This window comes from Nothoprocta perdicaria, unplaced genomic scaffold (genome assembly GCF_003342845.1).
Source record: "Nothoprocta perdicaria isolate Ctin4 unplaced genomic scaffold, notPer1 scaffold_127, whole genome shotgun sequence".
In the NCBI taxonomy this organism is placed as follows: Eukaryota; Metazoa; Chordata; class Aves; order Tinamiformes; family Tinamidae; genus Nothoprocta; species Nothoprocta perdicaria.
In genome coordinates, this window is record NW_020454394.1 from 1,985,874 (window position 1) to 2,002,955 (window position 17,082).

Sequence of the window (17,082 nt, forward strand, 5' to 3'; positions counted from 1 at the left end):
CCAAGAAGCTGGAGAAGAAATATTTTATGGAGTTTAAAAAAGAAATTTAATTTGATCTTCCAGCTTTATAGATAACGCTGGCTTTGTCTGTGGGAAAGGAATTCATTCTGTTGGTTCTGTATGGATCCCATTAGCAGTTTTTTTTTAATAAAAGCAGCTCAGAATATATCAGCACTTTGATCTCAGTTCAATAAAGCTAATCTTAAGAGTTGTTTTTAACATGGACATTTAAGYGTGTTTAATCACTTGTTCCAAAATCAATTTAGTTGACATGATACAGCCCACGAGTGGTCAGCAGAGATAAGGAAGAGCTGTGGTCTAGCTACATGGTCCAATTACAATCACCTCTAAGCAGGCAACTAATTAGTGCAGTTTTCCTTGTAACACCTTTAGGAGGAGGAAACTACTACTATAATGGTACTACTGTAGATTCTTGAAGAGCTCAAGAAACAGCAAAATAAAATAACTTGCTTATGGTTACACAGCACCTCTCTATCAGAACACAAAATTAACTTCTTGTTTCAAGCCAGCACCTTCACCTCTAAGTTAGATCCTATGCCTAGTATAAATATATATTATATATATAAATATATGACTGATCTGATGCTGATCATGACCTGCTTTGGTGTAGTCAGTTCGGGGTTGTTCATTCAACTAGCAGCTTAATAACTGCTATTTTAGGTACTGTTCACTTCTGTACTGCAATCAAGCCACAGACTGTGAAACTCATCCCATTTCCTGTGCACACAAGGTTTTCCACTACAACTGTAAAAGTGAATTTCAAGCATTTTTCACGTTGAAATCTTCTGGGAAGGCTCTGGGAGGGCATCACTGCTTCCTGTGTAACATCGGGACTTGGGGATGTGTTATTAACACAGACATTTTCTATCTACAAGGCTTCTTCCAGCTAAAAGGCTCAGAACACTTCCTATCTATTACTACAAGCTCTCAGTGTCTACGTAAAGTGATTCTGGCATCGTTTAGGAGATGGAAAAAGTGGAACATGGAGAGGAAAAAGGCCAAAATTTTGAGAGGAAGTTACTTGAAGCTTTTTTTTTTTTTCTGTTATTGTCCTTGGAAAAAGCTCTTACTTAAGCGTATGTTTAAAAGTTGTCAGACTTGGCCTGAGCAATTAAATTGTTTAGTCATGACCATGGTAGACGTACCTAGAGGTAACAGTGCCTAACGTGGTCTAGAAAACAGCATCAAGGGTAATGCATATTTCTTATTTTAGCCGCTTAAACTGTATGTGCAATTATCTGTAATGCATGCTTATTCTAAATAATACCTGTTTGGCTTTCCTAATGGGCTACAGGGGATTTCTGTGAGTTCCACCTCTACCTATGAACACCCACTGTGTCTCATTAGCCACTAGAGCCTCCTTAGCCCCATCCAGAATCATCTGCAATTGGCAGAATGGAGCCAGGAGAGAAGGGCAGCAGAGCAGCATGGAGCAGGTTGGTTTCTTCAGGTCAATCCTGTTTTCAGACTGTGTCAGCTGGAGCTAAATCCCTCCGGATACCTCAGTGTGGGTTAATACTGATCACTGTCTCAGATTGGAGTTTTGGTTTTCTCGGGCTGTAAAATCACAGAATTTTTGCGACTTGGTGACTCCAGCTTGTGAAACGAGGTACAATAAATGATGAGCTGTTTTGCAGGCAATCAAAGCCTTTTCAAGGAAAGAGAGCAAGAAAACTAACATTCTTGACTTCCAAGCACAAGCACATTTACTGAGAATACAAAAATACTTCGAGATATTCCTAATAAGCACTCTGGTGTAAGAAAAAAAAAGAAAAAAAGGAATGTGGCTTCAACCTCACTGTAAACCTACTCAGCTGCCAAGCAGATTCAACAYTGCAGAAAAATTGTAAGGCACTGCAATTGCATGCTGCATTTATGCCACCTACAGGCATTAATGTCAACGTTTCAACAGATTTGCTTCCCAAAGTGTCTATTTTATTTTTCAGACTCTGGAGGGGAAAAGCTCCAAAGCAGTCAGCCTTCCACCTATGTTCGTAAGAAGTACTCTGTTCCGCTTGCTAAAACTTAACAGAAAGATTTAATCAAACTGATTCAGTAACACGAATTGAATGTGTTCATGTCCCTTAGCGGCTGTGACACGAAGCAAGGAGAATAGTGAAAGTGACCTTGTCAAGTGCTTTGAAATGTGTGACGAGTGTTAGGGAGAGCTTTAACTCCCCACAGAAACCCACCGCYTTTGGCTATGATGCACAGACAGACCCCCAGCAGCAGGAGACAGGGAAATGTTGAGTCTCGCTGTCCGAGGAACCGGCCGCCTCCAAACCCAGGAGAGAAGAGCCKCCTCGTGGACTGCTGTCCAGCATCCTCGGCTGCTGACAGCTCCCCAGAGCCTTCCTGACATTGTCTCTGCTGACCCTGCTCCCATCCTGAGGCCGGAGAAGACCACAGGGTCTTGCAGCTGCTGCCTCTAGCCTCCTTAGAGCGTGTTTTCCTCAGAATGAAGTCCCAATATGCACGAAATAATTAAAAGAAGTTCTCTCATCCTTATTCCCTCACAACATAGGAATTTTAGAGCACACACTATTTGCCAGCCTGTTGTTCAACAGAGACACTTGCTCCCACTGAAAACACTTAGCAGACTTGTTCCCATTTTGCTGTAGACTCCATGATTTTCCACGATACTATGGCAGGCAGTCACCTTACTATGAACAGTATAGAGAGAATCCACTTGTGCATCCAGCTTCTAAGTTGACTGTGAGCTCTAAGTTCAAAAATATCTTGAGCTTTTGCAAAGGTTAATTTTATAATATGCCTAGAATTGGCCTCATTGGGTCAAGTCTTTGGCTGAGAGATGTGCCATGGACTGGGAGAGATTAGGGCCCTTGTCTCACTTTGAAGGTTTTCGCCACTAGCTCTTTGGTGGGGAATAATATTATAAAGAGGTTTCAGCAGAGTACCTGGCTAAACCAGAGGATTTGGGGCAATGGGGGTTAAGAAATCCCCCTATGGGCACACCAAGCATGGTGAGGCTGCTTCCTTAAGAACCTACCCATGGATGCAGAGGCCTCTTACCAAATTGTGGCTGCATCTATTGCTTGCCCTGTCTCAGAGGGAATGCCAAATAAGCACCTGAACCTGAATTATTACAGAATAATGTACTGTGCAAGTATTGGGATATTACAGGGGAGGATATAAAGTTGTATTTTTAGGTGACTCTGCTGCTTTCTAAGGTGCATAAGGAAATTGGCTGTATCCCAAACGCGCTCCCTGAGCATTCATCAAGGGGGATCTGCGGGCACATGCCACCAAAGCCGTGTTGGCTACTGCTTTGCGAYGCCTCTCAGCTCTGTGTTTGCTGAAATAGCCTAAAAATACTCTTTCTTTCTCTTCCTGCGTTGCCACACCTCGGCTGTCACAGGGCTCGAACACAAGGAAAGGGGCGTTTGGGGACTGTTTCCAGAAGGAAACGAGGACGTTTCTGTTCGTGACGCGTTTATTTTTCCACACGAAGCACTAAGAGCCGGCGAGCCGGCGAGCCAGCGGCCGTTACTAACGGCCGCCCCCTCACACGGCAGCTCTGCCCCGTTACTACACCCGATGACGCACTTCTCCCGATTTTTCCCATTGGCTCCCGCGCCGATGACGACACTCCCAGGAGGCGCCGAGTAGGAAGAGAAGGAGGAGGGGAAGGAGGAACCGTGATTGGTTGGTGGGAGGGGTGCTGCGGGCTCTGATTGGCAGGCGGCGCGCGGCGGGCAGCGGGATTGGCTTGGAGGGGGGACAGCGCGGTGCATTGTGGGGCTATGGCGGCCATCGGCGTGCACCTGGGCGCGACGTGTGCGTGCGCCGCCATCTACAAGGTGAGGGGCTGGGTGGGCGCCGGGGTGGCCGGTGGCACCGGGAGGCASCGGGAGCTCACGGGCCGCCTCTCTCCCCTCAGGATGGGCGCGCGGACGTGGTGGCCAACGACGCCGGGGACCGCGTCACTCCCGCCGTCGTGGCGTTCTCGGAGAGCGAGGAGGTGAGAAGGAGGTGGCGGCGGCGGCCGGGCCGGGCCGGGCCGGGGAGGGTGGCGCTCACGGCCGCCGCGCTCTGCCCCGCAGGTGGTCGGGCTGGCCGCGAAGCAGAGCAGGGTCCGCAACGTGGCGAGCACCGTGGTGAAGGTGAAGCAGCTCCTGGGCCGCAGGTGGGGCCCGCGCGCGAGCGGCGGCTCCCGGGGCTGCTGCGGTGTGAACGTGTGCCGTGTTTGTCARCACCAGCGGTTCTTAAGTTCGTCTGTGATAGGGGTTGTGCGTGTGCCGTGCTGTGGAAACCTCGTCTGTGTTTCATTGCAGTTGTAAAAAAGTGCGGAGTATTTATTTCATACCTGAGTTTGTTTCCATGTTCAACAGGGATTCAGTAATAAGTAGATTATTTACCTATGGTAAGTACTTAGGTTCCTTAACAAAAATGCCTTTTTTCTTTTCTTACCTAGAAAATGTCTTCTTTTTTTACCTGGACTCCAGTTAGCTCTGGTTTAGTTCATCTGAAATTCGAATCCCTCCTTATAACAGTGATGAAACGTGTTGGTGAAATATATTCTGTTGTTCTTTGCTTAGAGGACTAGTGATGACTTGCAGTGATAGCTGTGTTGACTTAGAACTAAAGTTACTAGTTTATGTCTGATATCAGTGATTCCCCAAAACATTTTAGTGATAATCTCCTTGTGACAGCTCTTTAATTGAAATAAGTTAAGAAGGTGCTATCTGTTCCGATGCCTTTCTTAGCCTTTTGCTTTAAAGCCATATCTTTCTTTAGTCAACATAAGTTAGAGACAGTTAATTGCTACTGTGTTATAACAATAAAAATAACTTYATAATTGACTATTGAGAATGGTATTAATGAAAATAATTTTTTCYTGTCCCTTTAAGTCCTGTTTATCTTCATATTCATGTTCTTGTTTCTGTCTCGGTTTGGGGGAAGGGAATTGAAAGATATTAGCTGTCGGAGATATTTTTTCTTCACCTGTATAGATATCTATAGCAAGAATAGGGTTTTCAGCTGCAGTGTAGTTTCATATACAATAGATCTTATTAGGTATGTCAGCTTTTTTTTTTTTTTTAACTGATATTTGCCTGATTGATTCTGCTATTCTAAATTTCACATGATAGCTCTGGTGACCCACAAGCTGAGAAATACATTTCGGAAAGCAAGTGTTCAGTGAGTATGATTCAATTCTTGTTGCCATTCTCAGAATAACTTTTGTTTCATAGTGTTCTTTATTGCACTGTCTGTGTGAAAGTGTTTTTCTGTTATCTAGTGATCAGCTGCCTTTATATGGGGCCTGCGTGACACGAAGTGGAGTGTGTTTCTCTGTTCAGAAGGTGAAGGTTTCACCGTGTCTTGAAAGCTGCTGTCATAATGTGATCTAACAGAAAAAATATTTTATCTCTGGGGCATTCTYAAAAAGGATGATTATTTTAATATATTTAAATAACATTGTAGTGTTTGTTAGTGTTGGTAGAAGTCGCTCATGATAGGGCATTTTGTGTCTGTGAATGCTTAACCACCTGATTTAATCACATTATTTATTTGGCTAATTCTGGGCTTGTTATTGGAAATCTGGTAAAACAATTGCCTTAAATCTTACAAAGCTCTTTTTACTTCATGTTCGTTAGAATCTTTGAGTATGTGAGTGAGCACACCGCTTATCAAAGCCTAGTTAAAAGACTTCATGTCCAAGAGGGGAATGAGATTTTCATCTGGTCTTCTACTCTTTCTATGTGGATAACCGGTACTGAACATAACCAAGCACCCTTGCTATGAGATTTCCTTTTGTACTAAGGAAAACTCTTTAGCTATAAAMGGAAGTCTGGAGCCCATAAGTCCATATCATAATGACATTAATATTTATTGGACAGCGCAGGCCTTTTTGGTGATAAGTCTGTCTTTGATAAACACTTCAGAAGTGATTGTTCCCTTTCAGCAGAATGCTAGCTTAGAGAGTATTTAAAAGTCCAGTGCATTTTATTTCAAATGGAAATTAAGTTAAGCATTGTTTTATTATTAATAACCAAATTATATGTCTTATGAATATGTGGTTTTGTTTACAGGTAGTTGAGAAGAATGGAAAACTTCACTATGAAATAGATAACAAACTTATTAGTCCAGAAGATGTTGCAAAACTCATTTTCAGTAAAATGAAAGGTATGTAATAACTAAAATCGTAAGATATTTTAAGATGTCCTTATTTTTTGAGATGTGGTCTCTTGTTTTATATTTCTGTTTTTAATCAATATGTTCTGCTTATGTTTATAAATAGAAACTGCTCAGTCTGCTTTGGGTTCAGATGTAAATGACGTTGTTATCACTGTACCATTTGATTTTGGAGAGAATCAGAAAAATGCGCTTGGGTAAGAGAATTGAGTTTATTCTGTTATTTAATGTGCCTAAAGCAGCCTGTCTCCTGCTAGACTTCAGCTTTTTGCCATGAGTTGAGAAATGGAATGCTAGACTGAATAGTGAAAATGTAGTTATTAGAAATAAAATCTTAACTTCAGTAACTCTTCATGGAGATTGCTTTGTCATATGCATTGAAATTCTGATTCAGTTTAAGTGAGAGGGRGTTTTGACAACCTCAAAGTTAGAATTTAAATTCAGAAGTGATATTTCTCTTTGTGTCCTCTTAGAAAAATGTGTCTAGTTTGCCTCAGGCTTCCTCAGTGATTTCCCACTGTCTTAAACTCAGCAATCCAAGTGGTAATACGTGGTTTTGTTGAGGACTTCTTGTCACGGAGCTGATGCTGAGTGTGTGTGTGTGTGTGTGTATATATATATATATATAAAGAAAAAAATCCAGTTGGATAGGCGTGACAGGGCGGTATATAGGATACCTTGTCCTATGATGGCTTATGCCCATAGCGTGGTCCAGGGATGTTTGTCATACTTGCTTTTCAGCCAAAATGACTTAAGTAAAATAAAGTTCTCCAGGTGTAAAAGTTTACTCACAAAAAAAGATGAGCAGACTTTTTGACATAATCAGGAGACTAAACTGTGTGTAATTAGCAGCATCTCCTGCTAGTTTCTGGTATTTAGAAGCTGTTAAGAGCCCTCCTGACATGTTCTGGAYACAGCCAGTCATAAAATGTGAACTGAGTATTTGCAAGTTGTATGGTAGGCTGACTTTTTTGTGTCATTGTACAAGTACCAAACTAACTTCAAAATGGATAAATGAATTGTAGAACAGATCCAGAGATGTTAAAGTTTCAAAAAAAAAATGTTTAAAAATCTGTGGCAATTTGATTTGGAAGTAAAAAGTGTATTTATCTGGCATGGCAACTGGTGGAAAGACATATCAAAACTGTTTRCTTCCCTACACTTGAGAAAAAGTTCCCACAGTTGCTTAGGTGTGTGGTGGTTGTTTGTTTTAATCTTGCTATTAATATGCTTTTTTGGCGGTGTGTGCATTTTTTTTTTCTTGCTCCATGGTATGTGTAAGGCTGTACCTCAGTGTTTTTTTCTTGTCAATAATCACAAAACAGAACCAACTACCTGAAGAACACAGTAGCAACACATTAGCCCATTTCTTCTCCAATCACTTTTTTATTATCGTACTGCAACCCAGGTCTGAATTGGTGGCTTATCTAGTTGTGATGAAGTCTTAATAGTGTGCATAACTATAATGAAATCATTAAATGCTGTTATGCCTTATCACAGGGAAGCAGCTGCAGCTGCTGGATTTAATGTTATGAGGTTAATCCATGAACCATCTGCAGCACTCCTGGCTTATGGAATTGGCCAAGATTCACCCACTGGGAAAAGGTAGAATTCTAATATTTTACACCTTTAATTTACTATAGTTAGTCCACAGAGGTTCTATCCTTGAGAAATCTAAAGTGGGGAGGGAATGCTGTGTTGCTGTAACAATAAATACAAAATTAGTATTTTGAAGCTTTGCTTTCTCATTTTTCTCCAAAAAGCTGTTTGCTTTTAGCCTGTGATGTTGAAATTGCTTTATAGTGTGTGGATTGTTTTTTGAGACAGAATCTGCAAGCAGATGCATCTTACTCTTTAATGAGCTGACTAGCTTAAATAAAGATGCATCCCTTTACTTGCAAGGATTTGCGTAAAACTGATCTTTAACTGTTCGAGTTGGTGTCGCTTTTGCACATGGTAGAATGAGTAAAACTAAGTTCCTACACACAGTAGCTGGGTTTGCTTTCCAGTGTATGAGTCTTCAGATAACTCATAAGATTTTGCCAAAACAGCAAAGCTTACCCATAAGCCAGACGGATGTGCAGGTTTTTTGGGGAGCTTTTTTTCTTCTTTTTTCCCCCCTCATGTAACTGGGTTGTATAATGCTAAAGCTCATAATCAGGGATAGTGTTAGGATAAACACTGGCTACCCTTGCTGTATGTGTGTCTTATTCTTTAGGGAACATTAAAATAGTTGCTGGTACCACAGATACCTTAAATCCAATCACCCCGATACAAGTTCTCTTTATTCAAGGATCAAAACCTGAACTATTTCAAGTTGATAGCTTTAGAAAGTATATCAAAGCAAGCGTAGCTGTACATGTTTTTAATACTTAGTTTTATTTTTTTACCATGGCAGTAACGTGTTGGTCTATAAACTTGGTGGAACGTCGCTCTCTATTACAGTCATAGAAGTAAACAGCGGAATGTACCGTGTTCTTGCTACAAACACAGATGATAGCATAGGTGGAGTTTGCTTCACAGAAGCCTTAGCACAACACTTAGCATCTGAATTTCAGAGGTACGTTTTTGAATTTCTAAGTATGTATGTTGTTGTTAGGACAAGAAGTACATTATCTAATATTTTTWAAAAAATCTAATATTTTTAAAAAATATTGTTATTATTTCCGTCAGATTTAACGCATTGTCCATGACTGAAATGACTCTGAAATATAAAGGAACAATTTGCTGTTGGGAAGGAGGAGGAAGATGTTTGGTTTTGGGTAGACATTGTCTGAATTCCGTATTGAATTAAGAGGAGACTTCTTTGGGCTCTGCTACGAACTGCTTGGGGTGATGCGTATATTCTTATAATTAAAGCTTTTGGTAGATTTAACTTGCTGCGGGTGTGTAGGAGGCTTGGCATTAAGCAGCACGGGGTAGTCTGGGTCATAAGGTTGAAGCCTGTGTCACAGGAGATGTGACGAGGTGTCACTGTGTCTCAGTTCACAGGAGTGCCTCTACATACTTTTCTAGTTGAATTTGAAATAGCCATTTTTATTCTTGATAAACTTTAGTATTGCCTGTAATGCTATTATTTTAAGTGTAGGTTCAAAATTATTCAATAGCTTTAACCTCTTTTTTCTTTTGGAAAGTTAGCACGTCATGCAAGTATCTGTCATCCTAAATCAGTGTTTCTGATTAAATAGGTCTTGTAAACACGATATCAGAGGGAATCCTAGGGCCATGATGAAGCTGATGAACAGTGCTGATGTAGCAAAGCATTCGTTGTCAACTCTGGGAAGTGCAAATTGTTTTGTGGATTCACTGTATGACGGCTTGGATTTTGATTGCAATGTGTCCAGGTAAAACAAGTTCCAAATTACTTCCCTTGCACTGTATGACATTTTCTATTTTTCCTGCTTTATTTTCAGATTATTGGTGATCTTAATTTTGGAGAAAAATAAAAATGCTGTTTTCTTCCTGTTTTGTCTTATGTTGATGGTTCTATTATGAGCAAGATTTGCAGTAGCTGGTCAGTAGAACTGCATAATGTTGCAATAATGATTTGAAAATAAACTGAAAAGAAAAGATGCCGGGAGACCCTGTATTTGGAATCCATTCAACTGAAAGGAGAAATGATGCTTGTATTAAGTGCTTTTGTTTTATTGCTGCGCTCTTTCTAAAACGAAAGGCTTTTGCCTTAAAAATGATCTCCAGAAGTACGGAAATTGGGGAGACTGTCTTTTTTAAAACTGGGAGTGGAAAGATGCTTTCCATCTTTTTTTGTATTTACACTATTGTTTCCTCCTTYAGACTGCTTCTGTCTTGTGACAGTGTCTTCATGAAATATTTTGGTTTAAGTTTCTTTTCAACTGTTGTCAACTTTGGCAAAATGAACTAGTTTTTGTATTATTTTTTAATTTTATTTTAGAATTGTGTGTGCATTGTTACTGCAGTCAGATTTGGTTAAATGAGGCACAGTGTGTCTGCAGATCCAAGAGTTCTGCTGCACAACATCCATTTGCCTTGCTTTGGATTCATTAGGCTTTTAGTCCTGTGAACTGCAGGGTTATAGAGCTTCATTTTGTGCACATGCAGAGCGAAGCTTCCTCTCCAGGCTTGAAAGYGCTTGAAACAAACTTAAGTAATGCTTGTTTTCAATACCTACTCTTGCATACGTGCAGCAGATGGTTTGCCTCTGAAGATTCAGGTGGCATGCTTCAGCCTGTGTGTGTCTTCAGATGGAAGAGGTTCCAGGTTTTTCACTTCTTCATTGTGTTTACTTGCATGGGAAAATGGAGTGAGGAAGGGAGTCTTTCTAGAGTGCACTGAAAAAAAAGATTGGCAGTCTGAATAGGTGTTAGTGATGGAAACAATAGTGCAGATATTTTCACAGTAAAATCACTTCTTTGGATTTAATGAATGAGATTTTTTTTCTCTCTTTTTTTCCAGGGCCAGATTTGAACTTATTTGCTTTCCACTTTTTAATAAATGTATAGAAGCAATTAAAAAACTCTTGGAACAAGTTGAATTTACAGCAGATGATATTAATAAGGTACTAATGGAAATCATTTGTCTCCAGTATGCTTTTTAACTCCATAGGAAATGCATGTGAGACCTGTTTCCCTCACAGACTGTTATGAGATTATTTCTGGATGTGTTTAAGCATTTTGGGTCAGGTTCAACAAAGTATGTGGTTTCAGACATACTCTTAGGGCTCCAGTCTTTGCTTTGAGCCCTAGGGCTCAAGGAGGAGCAGAAATTTATTTCTGAGTTGAAAGTATGTGTTGCAGCTATGTATTCACTAAGCAGTGAAGTATCACCTGAATCCTRTGTGTAACTAGGAGCAGCATATTCTGATTATTCACTATGTGATTTCTGACTTCGAGGCTAATGAAGTGTCCTAGGCTGTTGCTCTCAGACTGTCTTTTGTTTTGTGGTGGCAATGATACCATTATGGTGGTAATGAATAAATGACAGGGTACTGTGTTCTCTCAGCAAGTTTGTAGACAGTATCAAATTTGGAGGGAGCAGCTGATGCACTGGAGGGGTGGACTACTATTCAGAGGAACTCAAAGTGCAAGAGAAATGGACTGACAGGAGGAGAGTCATCAAGTGCATCACAGGCAAATGCAGAGCCCTGCATTTGGGGTGCAGGAAGCCCATAGAGCAGGTTGGTTGGGGGCTAGAGAGGCAGAAGGAGCTTGGGTTAATGGTGAACAAGCTGGGGTTGGCGGAGCGCTCACTGCAGGAAGGCTGCCAACTACCTGCTGTCCTGTGATAATAAAATATAGCCAGTAGGTGTAGGAAAGTTTTCTACATAGACTGTATATGGATTTTATATGCCCCTTTTGGAGAAGAAAAAGTTTGATGGCACTGGGTGCTTTGGGGCTGGAGCATGTGACTTAAAAGTGACTCCAGGAGAACTGGATTTGTTCAGCCTCAAGTTGAGAAGGGTCGGGGGGGGGGGGGGCGTTACTGCTGTCTGCAGCCGTCTAATCTAGTGGGAAGGCTGACACAGCAAAACCTGACTGTTAAGAGTATATGATGGAAGTGTGAGTGGCAACAAGCACAAGTTGCAACATGGAAATTCTAGATAAAAAGAAAATATTGTTACTGCGAGGTGGTCAGATACTGAAATGGGGGCCCAGAAGWGCTAGTGGATACCCTGCCCTTAGAGATAAGGTCCTTGGCAGCCTTTTCTAACTGGATCTGTTTAGAGCAGGAGGTTGAACTTGATGGTCTCTGGAGGTTCATTTCAACTCAGAAATCGAGCATAAAATTATGTCTGGTTATTTACACATCTTAATCTAGCTGATGTGTGAAGAGATGATACTTCAGTGTACTTTTTCAAGCTGGCAAGCTGCTGCTTTTAACTTGAAATGTGAAAAGTCACTTTAACTTTTCCTAAGAGCTACAGATAATAAAATATCCCAGAGCCGCGTGAGCTTCTGTATTGRGAGTTGGAACCTGCCTTTGTTGATAGTTGTGAAAGAAGATTAAAGTCATTGGTGCRTATTTTCCAGGTAGTTCTGTGTGGTGGGTCTGCTCGAATCCCAAAGCTACAGCAGCTGATCAAAGACATCTTTCCAACTGTGGAGCTGCTGAACTCTATTCCTCCAGATGAAGTAATTCCTATTGGTGCAGCCATAGAAGCAGGAATTCTACTAGGGAAAGAAAATCTGTCCTTAGAAGATGAAGCACTCTTAATTGAGTGTTCAGCCAGAGATATTCTACTTAAGGTAAGGCCAAAATTATTTAACTTTTGAACAAAATTATTTAACTTTTGAATTTTACTTCTGCAATGAATACATAATACTGCATGTGTTACTGTTGCTAGATATGTGGTATTGCTTTATAATCTGTTTTTAAAAGGAAATTATAGGTCATCTCCAAGTGCCGATTTAAGTCTTTGAGAACTGTCAAACTTCTGTTTATTTCAGCATGAGTTAAATCTGATCTTTTTGATGTTTTAGTAGTGGATTTATCACTTGTAGTAGGTTTTTTTTTGGAATTGCTGTGGTAGTAAGTACAGCAAAAAAAGAATCTTGAGGCGTTTGTTTTTGCATGGTGCACTGTTTTATAGCTTCTAGCTCACTGAAGAGCTGTAGAGAAAGTAATGAACCCTTTTCTTGTTTTAAGGGAGTAGACGAGTCGGGGGCTGACAAATTCACAGTGCTATTTCCATCAGGGACACCGCTGCCAGCTCGAAGGCAGCACACCTTGCATGCGCCTGGAAACACTTCTTCTGTGTGCCTTGAGCTATATGAGTCATTAGGAAAAAGTCCTTTGAGTGAAGAAGGCAAATTCGCACAGGTGAGTATGCACATTCATATGTCTTTTCATTTGAATTATTTGGAAATCGAGGAGGAGGAGAAAAAAAAAAAAAGCCAACCCTACCTGCAATCCTCTTGTTGCAAAAGAAGAATCACACATATCACATCTTCTTGGAAACTGTCCCCAGACATTCTTCCATGAATGTGCTATGAATATGTAAACACTTCTTTAAGAAATCTAATTCTTCACTGGATCTAAATGTCCACCTTAATCTTATCCAAAGGTCTGTGAGGGGATAGGACGTTGTGTAGTAATTAGAACTAATCCTAGGTGAAGGAGCTTGTTAAGCTCTTATTCTAGTGAGTGAGAGTTATAAGTTCCACAGTCATTTCAGCGATAGGCCCAGAAACATGAGAACAGGCAAATAACTAAATACCTATAGAATCGTACTGCAGGTATATGAAATACTCAGGCATGCTTTGGTGTTAAATTATTATTAGCGTWTACTAAACAATAAATTGTGCACCTTATCACTTGTATCCTGCTGTCTTTTTATTGAACTCGCGTGCAAAAGTTTAGAGAATTTAAATTTCTATTTTCTTTTTAATAGATTGTACTCCAAGATTTAGATAAAAAGGAGGATGGCCTACATGATATATTAACTGTCCTCACCATGAAGAGGTACGCAAAGTATTTCCCGTTCTACTGTTGAACCTGTGTGGTGCTTCTGAGAAAGTGTCTCCTATCCCTTCATCCCACATTCCCCAAAATCAGTTCAATTTTTGTCAGCTCTCATTATGCAACTTGACAGAACTGTCTCAGTGGCATCATCAATTCACAAGTACTAAATTCATGCAGATGTGGCAGAATTTTAGTTTTCTGTCACTCTGGAATTATGCAGCCTTCTGGTTTGAGTAAATAAATGCAGTTGTGTAGAGAACTCTTGTGTGTCTTTGAAGAGCTGATCAGTTTAACTGTGCTTGACAGTAGTCAAGAATCAAATTATCTGTGAGGAGCAGTCAGATAATTTTAGTATGTCCATACTTTCAGTACAAACTGAAGGGTAATCTGTTTTCATTAGTTACTAATGAATCCATGAAGGACTTCTTGCATATGCTTCATTTGTAGTGGAACTCCATGCTTTTAACCTTAGAAACARTGTTGTTAAGCATGAGAAATGATGCTGCAGGAAATCAGGCTTTCCAAATGTGTCTTCTGTGGTAGATCAAATGGAGAATGTCTCAGTGGAGACRGTCTCATATCTTCCATTTAAAAAGGAATAGAATTTCATTGTTACAAATTACTTAAAGTAGTTAAAACATATGCTTGTCTTTAAGGATTGCCGTGAAGTTCGCATTGCTTTTCTAAATAAGAAGTTGCCTAGAACTAAGAAACTACATAGAAACTAAGAAACTACTATTGCTAAGAAACTACTGCTGCTTTTTTGTTGTATCAGAAGTATTAATGCTCTTTTTCATAGACTTCACTAGAAGTACCTTGCTAGTCATACAGAGATTTGCAGTTAAGATTGATAAGGAAAATGCCTCATGGCTTRTATATGTAATTGTATTGGGCAGAAAACTTCCAGTGTGTTAAAGGTTTTTTTGATACTATCTCTAATTCTTTGGCTTAAAAATGAGGTTGTCTTCTTTGAAGCATGCCTGGTATTTAGAGAAGCAGAAATATTCTTTTAAAGTAGAACTCTTGTGCTTTGAGAACACGCACTTGTTCGCTACCCTTGCTGAGTGTCCCCAAGGGATATATTTTGAATTATGTTGCCCTATACCTATTGACTCCTGTTAAAGCAAATTAGTTACAGCAGTAAATTCTAAATGTGTAAATGTGTGCTAGAGTTTTCTGTTTTGTATTTGGAGAAGGTAGGTGCTTTAATGGAGATACCTAACTGCATATCTGTTTGTGAAATCAAGTTTAGCTTACTGTGCTGAGCAGTTAATTTCATCTGTGTTGCAACTTGTTCTTCCGCGGTTTTTGATATTCTTTTTTTCTTCCCTTTCATCTGCATGAACACTATTACTATTAATGCTCTGTGGAACATGTGGTAGCATATTAATAAGTTGTGTGTTGAGATAGTCCTCAACTTACCTTTCTCTTTTATCTAGGGATGGGTCCTTGCATGTTACCTGCACAGATCAAGATACAGGGAAATGTGAAATCATCACTGTTGAAGTGGCGTCGTAGCCCCATTGCAAAGGAAGCATTTTTGAGTCGTTTTTGTCTCTTGTTGGCTTGTCCTCCAAAGTTAAAACTCTAGTTAAAAGTCTGTTTTGGAGTAGAAAATACAAAATATTGATCTAGATGTACAGACATCAGAGCATTGAATTAGCAGCCACGCCTCTAAAAAAGCTCAAATCAGGTCTGTAATTCAGGAACAAGCATATTACATAATCTGTAATATTTTTCATTTGATTTGAAAAGGACTTTTCTGTAGACTAGGCAAGGCCTGTACCCATTTGACCAGTATAGGTGCAGTTCTAGCAAAAAAAATAGAACCAGCAAAACTACTCCTGTAAATATTCCCTCTCAAATAACTGTACCAAATTGTTTTTAAAATCCTGTATTGATATGAAGARGTTACCTAATACTGTGGAGGTGGTGCCCATTTGAGCTGGGCTCTGGAGTATAGAATTTTTCTGTGAACTGTTTTAAGCCATCTGAAAAAAAAATGTGTTTAAGGGGTCTTTGTTTATTGATGTGTTATTAATAAAATATTTTTTATACAGTTGCTGATACACTCCATGTTGTGGTACTCTTCTACTTTTTAAGTCGTTGCATGTATTGATTTGTTTGGATGCAAACTGATGGCTTTTGTTCATGTGTGAATTAATAAAAAGGACATAAAGCAGGYAAGTGTAGTTACAGGATTAGGGGATCTCTTAAGGTTGCATGCTRTCTTGCCAACTGTTTACTATGTGCTCTTACCTCAAATGTAGGCATAAGCAGAAACTAGAAGGGGGATGCCAGTCTGGAGAGGTGAGAAACTTGGGCCCAAACACCTGCTTTTCTTCAGGCTTCAGAAGTTTTTAGGTTTCTAAGTTATATATCCTAGAAAATCTATTTCAGTATTTTTTTTCTACCTCCCCAAAGTGGTAGCTCCCACAAAAGCGTAGTTAACAAAACTTGCTGGAAATAGTGGCTTAGATACTGTGGTTTACCRGGCTATAAACATTTTAAATGTAAGCCTGCCTTAACTATATGAAGTGCTTTTTAGATTCGGCCTCCCTTGGCACTGCTGCTTTAATTTTTTAAAAACAGGTAAACAGTTCAGTAAGTCCTGAGTGAGAGCTTGAAAAGGGGGACTTGGGAACCACAACGGCCTGTGCATTCTGGCAGTGAAGTCCTGCAGCCCTTRCCACAAGCTGGGCCACCCTGCAGGGCTCTGATGCAAATCCGCATCAAGGGCCCTTCAGTAATAGCCCCCAGCAGAACTGTTCAAGGGCTGTATGTTTTACTCTATAAAATACAAATTTGAGGCATACTGTTTTCGTAGTAAGACTCTGGAGAATTTTGATGAGAGTGTACAGTTTATTTGCCATTTTTTGCCTCTCTCGCGGATCTTTCTCTGCACCTTGTGCAAGATGATGCTGTAGCTGCCATGTCACTGCTGCGTGACCAGAGGGGAGCTTGCAGGGCTATTTAGCTGAGTTTCCTCTATGCTTATACTGCTCTGTGCTCTTTTAAGAAGTGGCTGGACTCCTTTGCCTGGCAGGTACCAGGAGAAYCAAGCTCCTGAAATGCATTTGTTTATTGCCACACCTTTCCACGCACTTAAAAATAGTCCAGTGTTCATAGGAGTGCCAGCTGGTATTTAAAACTATTTTAAGTACTTTTAAATAGCAGTATTTTTTAAAAATACATCAATTTCCTGTCAGGGTGAGTAGCTCTCACAGAGTGGCAGGGAGGGGTGGGTGGGAAGCACCAGCGCCCGGTGCTTCGCCCCTGAGTGGGACATCTGGGTCCGGTCCCTACCCCTTTGCGAGCGGAGAGGTTTGGGGAACGAAGGGGGCGCAGCAGCAGCAGCCCCTTCCTCCCCTCCCCTCCCGCCACACCGCGATGGCGCCGGCGGGGCGGGGCCGCCGCGACCGTTAGCGCCGTTGCCGCCAAAGCCGTTGGCGCGCGCCCCGCCCC

General features: G+C 40.7%; 1 protein-coding gene across 3 annotated transcripts; it reads left to right on the top strand.

Annotated features, from left to right (window-relative positions):
- Positions 1–3,785: 3,785 nt before the first annotated feature.
- On the top strand, positions 3,786–15,604 carry HSPA14 (heat shock protein family A (Hsp70) member 14). 3 transcript variants are annotated; one of them, XM_026033294.1, is made up of 14 exons: positions 3,786–3,842; positions 3,923–4,003; positions 4,086–4,168; positions 5,133–5,181; positions 6,075–6,168; positions 6,284–6,374; positions 7,678–7,782; positions 8,576–8,737; positions 9,366–9,521; positions 10,612–10,714; positions 12,186–12,401; positions 12,802–12,975; positions 13,547–13,617; positions 15,057–15,604. In XM_026033294.1, the coding sequence occupies exons 1-14, from the start codon at positions 3,786–3,788 to the stop codon at positions 15,133–15,135; spliced, it is 1,521 nt and encodes a 506-aa protein (XP_025889079.1). In that variant the 3' UTR covers positions 15,136–15,604. The 3 variants fall into 3 exon arrangements, with proteins under 3 accessions (XP_025889079.1, XP_025889080.1, XP_025889081.1); XM_026033295.1 differs by having other exon boundaries at positions 13,547–13,586; positions 15,150–15,604; XM_026033296.1 differs by lacking the exon at positions 15,057–15,604 and having other exon boundaries at positions 12,851–12,975; positions 13,547–13,575.
- The last annotated feature ends 1,478 nt before the right edge of the window (positions 15,605–17,082 follow it).